The sequence below is a fragment of the Meleagris gallopavo genome, chromosome 2 (assembly GCF_000146605.3).
Source record: "Meleagris gallopavo isolate NT-WF06-2002-E0010 breed Aviagen turkey brand Nicholas breeding stock chromosome 2, Turkey_5.1, whole genome shotgun sequence".
NCBI classification, from domain to species: Eukaryota; Metazoa; Chordata; class Aves; order Galliformes; family Phasianidae; genus Meleagris; species Meleagris gallopavo.
In genome coordinates this window covers 20021628-20028502 of record NC_015012.2, presented here as the reverse complement: position 1 = coordinate 20028502, position 6875 = coordinate 20021628, and the positions used below count along the sequence as shown (strand labels likewise).

Sequence of the window (6875 nt, the reverse complement as noted above, 5' to 3'; positions counted from 1 at the left end):
AAAAAGACCCAACACTTGTCTGAAAAGTTTTGCTATTGAATTACTTGTGTACCTTGTCTATTGTTTCCAGGACTTGCATATGAAATTTGGAATACAGAAGAGCAATTCAGTAATCTTTTCGATTTTTCAACAGGACAAATTATTTATTTTCATCAGCTGCTTTAATTCCCATTGTGGGGGGAAAAAAAGAAGATCCATTCATTTGAGGAAAAAGTATAGGTTATTTAGCTGTATTTAATAGAAACTGTTTTTATTCCAGGTTTTGCTGATATCCCCACTGAAAGAGTTAGCCCTTATATTTTGCGTAGAACCACCCTCAATCTATGGACCAGTCCTCATCTGGCTTCCCAAAGTGATAACTTGCCCATACCTACACAAGATATACGAACAGGAAGATGGGATCATCTTGGTGAGCACTCCTATTCGACACCTGGTGGCAGCAAATCACAAAAGGTAATTTTTAAAAAATGTATCTGTGCACGAAAGCCATTATGTTCACTAAGCTCATTCATCTTACTGAAATCTCTTTGAGTATATGTAATTACTTAAATGTCTCAGCAGTAAAGTGAAGGTGAGATCATAAATACTGATTCACTAAAACATAGAAGTCTAGACCACACTAGTAACCTGCAAATTGTTCCCATGATGTAATTTGTGATTTCATAGGGAAATCTACTTGGAAATGTAAATGAAATACAGATATATTTTTTTATTTCTTTTGTTTAGTATTAAAGAACAGATAATTTTTGTATTACAGTTTTTTAGGTTTCAGAAAAAAGTGAACAGCATAACAACCTCTGCAAGTGAGAATTGAGGATTAAATTTCTCAGCTAACTTTTCTTGAAATTCCACTTTCTAAAAAGCTGTAAAATAACTACAGATATTTGAGAGTGTGTTAAACATGTAAATAGAGAACACGTAGATGATAAGAAGCTAATTTAATGTTAGCGATTACCAGGGTTTGAGGTTACCAAAATAAATAATACTGAGTTACATTCTGGAAGATGATTTCATTAGTGAAAGAAAAGGTTTAGTAAAGTTTAAATTAACTTAGAAGTGTTTTCAGTAACATGGCACACTGCTACACGTTTCACAGCACATCAGAATAAGGCATTCTTTCTAAGTTGATGCAAATGCTTTGCAGATTACAGAAAACGTTCCAGCTTCAGAATAGAAGTAAATCTTTTGTTGTATATTTCCTCCATAGTTGTTAACCACACTATCTTAAAACTGAGCAACCAGAATTTGAGAGTACACATATATATTGATACTTACTTTACCTGACACCTGCATGAACTTCTTCCAATTTGCCACATTAGTTTAAAAAAAAAAAAACAACTATTCTCATGGCAATCAGGGGAGTCTGCCATACAACCGAATACAAAATCATAAAGTATGACTATTATTTGTTGTATTTAAAAGAAAGAAAGCAATTTTTTTTTTTTGTTACTGTGTTGGCAAGATACCAGAAGAAAGTAAAGGCAAGAGCCCTAGAGATGGTGGGACATCTAGTGAAATATGTCCCATACAAAGGGAATTGGACTAGATGAACTTCCTAGCTCCTTCCAACCCAAAGTATTCCATTCTATAGATTAGATTAGTGGATGTATAGCCTTTGAGCCTATGAGAATGATCAGGCAGATGAGAATTGCAATTTGTTTTGAGCTGTAGCACTATGAAATCCATATTGTATTGTGAGTCAATCTGTGACATTTATTCATGTTTTCTCTGTGTCAATTATCCTACTTATCAAAACTTGCTGCTGCTTACAAGCATTGCCTGGAGGTCTCTTATTATTGTTTCATTAAGTGATCCCAATAAATTTATTATTTATTTACAGTCACTTATGTATGTTTTCCTATAAGTTTAGAAGCAAGTGGAGGATGTTTGTTGGAGGAAAAAACAAGCAAACACAAAAATGAAACAACTCGGTAGTACAAAGAGAAAGGAAATCATGGCTCCAAGAAGTTACATACTAATCACCTGCCAGCACTGCATAAGCCTGTTCTAGGCTCTTAGTGGCAACAGTCAAGGTTACAGCAAATAAGAAGCAATCAGTAATAATCTGATTTTTATCTTACGTGAGGGAATTATTTCCCAGGCAGTCCTCCTCTTTGCCGAAGCACGTATTTTTTGTTAATATGTATGTACTTTTTTCCAAATTCCCAACAGTTAGTCTTTTGCTTTGAGACCTACTGCAGAAAGCTAACAGTTTACCATTACAGTAAAACAGAACATTTGTTTGTGTTACAGATAAATGAAGAACAGCAGTCCCAAGCAAGAACAGCTTTTTCACCAATGAACTCTTCTTCAAGGTCACCTCTTTGGCCATATAAGCAATCCACAAATATTGTCTCTGACAATATTAGGGAGACTCATATGATTCATAAAGCTAAAAATTCCCAAAATGAACAAGCACTACCCAAGCAAGATCAACAACAAGAAAATTGTAAGGTGCAGTGAATCTGTGTGAATTTAATTACAGCTCAGCACAACTGATCATGAAGAAACAATTTTTCAAGTTTTTCAAATAAATACCAGAACTACATTGGGGAGCAACATTTTTTTTCTGATCAAATAGTTAGCAATATCCTTCAGATCTTGTTCTTGAATATGTAGTAATAGTTGTGGAGTCATAATGGAACATGGAACTAAAATTTGTGGAATGATCGTGAAAGAACAGATCTCCTGTGGAGTCTTCTGTAAATAATTCTATACAAACTTGTAAAAAGAAATTAAACCACTAAACCAAAAAACGGACTGCACGTTGCCTTGTAATTCATTGTTGCTGTTCATCCTGTGTACAAAAGGGTGATTTACAAATGGTAATTAAGATCACTTGAACATCTCTAAAACTATTAGATTCCAAGAAAAATGAGGCAAATGCTGTCTTATGATTCAAAATGAGGCAGTGATTTCATTTGCAAATGCATGTATAACCAGATAGAAGCTGAATCCAGTGCACAGTGGTTTTTGTGTAACTTCTTCCACGTGGAGAAATTGTGCAAAGAAGAGACTTGGTCCAAACAAATCCAGAAAGGATTGTCCGTTTTCCTTGGTATTAACTATCATCTGCTAACCCATCTCTTTGTACTTTCTGATATATGCTGGCTTTGACTGTAGCTGAGAGATGTTAGTGTTAATCATCACCTCTGAAAAATGGACACTGTGGCAACACATAGTGCTCACTCTACCAATAATGGCTGGCTGCTGATTCTCTACAGGAAGTCACTCTTCACCCTTGCAATGCTTGGCCTTAAATGAGACATTTTATATGAAAATCGTTGCAGGTAATTGACTTGTAACTGTTGTAATAAATGGATTTAAAAAAAAAAAGTAAGGACAGCAATAACTCAGCCAGAAAAAGCGTCTAAAATAGAGCATTTCTGTGCAAAAGAGTCCCATCAACTCAACCAGTCATTATTCAACTGAAGAGAAATTACTTTTCCAATAATTCATATTGATTATGCTCACCTACCCAAGTATCAGGGAAATCAAGTGCCAGTACATGAGCAATAGTACTTTATGACTCCAAGCTATATGGTAGGGGGACATTATCATGTTCTTCCATCAGAAAGATGTCATTTCTTCCTTCAAAGTCAGCAGGTAGTAATGTTTTCTATTGCCTGAAAAAGAGTTCTTGGAGCAATAGCATTTTCTTTTAAGTTGAACTTCAGAGTATAACAAGTGCTTCTCCAATGACACAAAAATAAGGTTCTACTTAGGTTTTACGCAGAAGAAATGTTACTCTGCCTTACTGACAGCATTGTCAGTTAGAATGCTCTATATGAGAAGACACTGATCTACTCATTGGTCTATCTAGAAGATCATTGAAGAATTTCAGCATTTGTCTCAAATCTAAGAAATTAAAATATTCCATATGCTTTATGGAAAGTATGAAACCTTACCTTCAAGTTATCATTCAGTAACTACATACACCTACTGCTGGCATCAGGATCAGCAGAACTTGCGGCTTTCTCTTAAACTTCTCTAGTTGTTTGTTTACTCAGATATTAGGTAATAAAAACAATCCTTGTGGCACCATGCCTAGAGGCAACTGCCAGGGAGGCTGAAAGAGGCCCATCTTAAAGAATGCACATGGACTGCCTCGGCTTCTGTCGGTGTTCCAACAAGGCAGCTCATAAAAGTTAAATTATTTCAGATAAATAAATCTTTTCATCTTCAAACTATATAAAGCTTCTCTATGGAACTGTAGTCTTTTTTTTTTTAATTTTAACACTCATTATAAAGAAGATCTTGAGATAGAAACACTTGTGGCAAAATAGCGGTAGCAATAGAAAAAATAGTACTGGACTGTTTTATTTATCCTCATCTTTTTAGAGTGACCTACATATGTATCCAGTGACACAGGGTAGGTATGTCTTTGTTACCTATATGTTTTCAGAGAAATATAACAACTAAACATTTTATGTAGAGTTTAGAAATTATGTGGAATGTATAAAACCACGATGTAGCTAAAAAATAGCTAAATTTGTTTGGCTTTTTGCATTGTTTTTTTTTTTTGTGTTGTTGTTGTTTCTTTTTTCCTGGAAGAAGCAAACAAATTATGTACTCTTAGCTTTTCAGCTACTGAAATACTTAGGTGAGTGCACTGATGATTTATGAGTGCACAGAAAAGTCAGAACCTTTCAGTGTTTTGCTTTTCTGTGATCAAATTTTATAAATTAGATGAAAACTTTTTGAGAATCTGCTCTTGACACTGGGTGGTGTTCCACGGTTCTCTTGTTAGAAGGCCTGCTGAGTACCACATGAAATGCAGTATAAGTGCTTCTGCTATTGCGAAGGAAGACAGACTTTTTTTGTGAAGTCTGTATATCCACATCAGATTACTGCATTCTTTTGGAAGCAAAATAGGAGAGTGGGAAATTATTATTTTTTGCTGGAGAGTACTTCAATTTTTTTTCACTATACACAAAGATAAATATAATTTTGACCCTATTCTGAAAATCAGTTATCTTGTTAATTTTTAAATGTGTGTGGCTTTAGTCGTTGTCTGGCACTGACTGAAGACTTTAATTCTTCTAAGGAGCACATTTGGAATCTTTTTAATTAACTTATGTTCAGATCACGAGCTAGAAGTAGCAATGGAGATGACCGATACTCCATCTCTGTGGACTTTTTTTCTTGCCATTTTCTTATGAGCAATTACAGAAGGCAAGAGTATGTTTTGTGATTCTGAGATCTTATTATCTCATGCTTACTTAGCTCCTTGTTTAACTTGGGTTACCTGTTCTTGTACTTTTTTAATTTAAGTTTCTGGTTCCTGGTACTATCTTCAGGTTAGTAAATCTAGTGAGGCAGGCTGTTACACCTGAAAGTATTAGTTTATATCAGAGAATCTAAACAGCAATCTCACATTAACTGCACATCCTCTAAATAGCGTTCTTTATAAGAATTTGAAGGTTACCAAATGATTGGTTCATTTAGGTGTCTCAGTCCCAATTACTGGCTTCTTTGACACAACAGTATACTTCCTTGTTGTAAGCATCCTCCTGACATATAAAAATTACATAGAAAAAATGTATGGTTAGTGAATCAATGGCAGCAAATAGAATATCACTGTGAAAGTGGTGCCAAAGTTTCTAAAACAGTTAAGTACATGGACAGAGATGATGCTTTATTTGGCTACAGCGCTGAAGGATGGGAGATCTGATTGAAGTCTTGTCTTTGCTCTGATTTTGCCACTGAAGACGGTCAGCTTAACCTGCTGCAGGACTGACAGGGATAGCCACACTTCCTCACATAGGAACTGTTAAAGAGCTTTGAAGAGCTCTGGCAAAGACTGTTGTCAACAGATTTCTTCCCCACTTATTTCTTATTTCTTCTCTAGCTGAAGAAAGCGTATGCTAGAAATCATTTTAAAGGCAAGCCTCTCATTTTCAGACAACTCAGTTGCTATTTCAGCATTGCTACCTAGGGTACAATGTAAAAATGTTGATGGGAATGTAAGAGATCGCTGGCTTGCTATAGCAATCAGGAGGATTCCACAAATTTGTATCATCCCAATGATATACTGGGGATAGCTTCTGTAAGTTCAGTAATGCATTTGTGATTGTTCTTCTCCTTGCCTCTCAATTAACCAGTACTGTACACATTGTTCCCTGTCAAATATCTTATTTTGTCAGGTGCCAGAGAGCAGACTAGTACTCTTTGCAAGTCGCTAGTTTGATTTCTGGCAGTACTTGATTGCTTTAAATTGTGCTTTCTGCATCCATTTTCCTCAATACTTAATTAACTGCAGAAAAAGACTGAAATGAGGTTTCATTTAAGTAGATGTTTCACTTTTGTTGCCTCTAATCCATTCATTTATTTCCTGTAACTCACTAAAGTAGTCTTGGAGATGATATCTTTCATTTGCAAGAAATTTTGCACTCAGGTTTAACTCTCTTTAGCTAAATCCCTCTGCAGAATGCATCCAGTGTTGGAACAAAGTACAGAAGCAATGCCACAGCAGAAGTGATGAAAAGCCAACCGAAATCAAACCATCTCATTTTGGTCAGTGGAAGGCGACTGTGGGAATTCATGACGCAAAAGAGAGTCTAAGGAGCTGTCACTTAGAAGGGAAAAAGGATGGGTGGAATTAGAAGCTCAGCAGATTCTGAGTAAGTTATTGGGAAAATCTTAAAACTGAAACTCACTTTGAAGGTCGTTATAGTGGTCACTGAATATTAAGCCCTTTAACAAAAACTAATTCTTCTTGTTGAAGCACACTAGGGACGATAGATAATCCACTCCGTGAGCTCTAAACACATAATGTCCAGTGCTTCAAAACTGACTCACTCTTCTAGCTTAGCTTTTAGCTCTGGCATAAGAAAATATGTGGCAGTTCCCATGCTGGAACTGCTGTGGATCCA

The 6875-nt window shown here is 35.7% G+C and overlaps 1 protein-coding gene across 3 annotated transcripts in view; it reads left to right on the top strand.

The window, feature by feature from the left end:
• The window catches only part of CENPF (centromere protein F), a 37040-nt gene extending 33704 nt beyond the window's left edge, over window positions 1-3336 (top strand). For 2 of the 3 annotated variants that reach the window (XM_019612670.1, XM_019612671.2), the window contains exons 19-20: window positions 260-453; window positions 2254-2760. In XM_019612670.1, coding sequence (XP_019468215.1) covers window positions 260-453; window positions 2254-2463 — 404 coding nt within the window. In that variant the 3' untranslated portion in view covers window positions 2464-2760. Of the gene's footprint in view, window positions 1-259; window positions 454-2253 lie in introns of all 3 variants that reach the window. The other variant, XM_010706708.3, reaches the window with a different exon arrangement.
• The last annotated feature ends 3539 nt before the right edge of the window (window positions 3337-6875 follow it).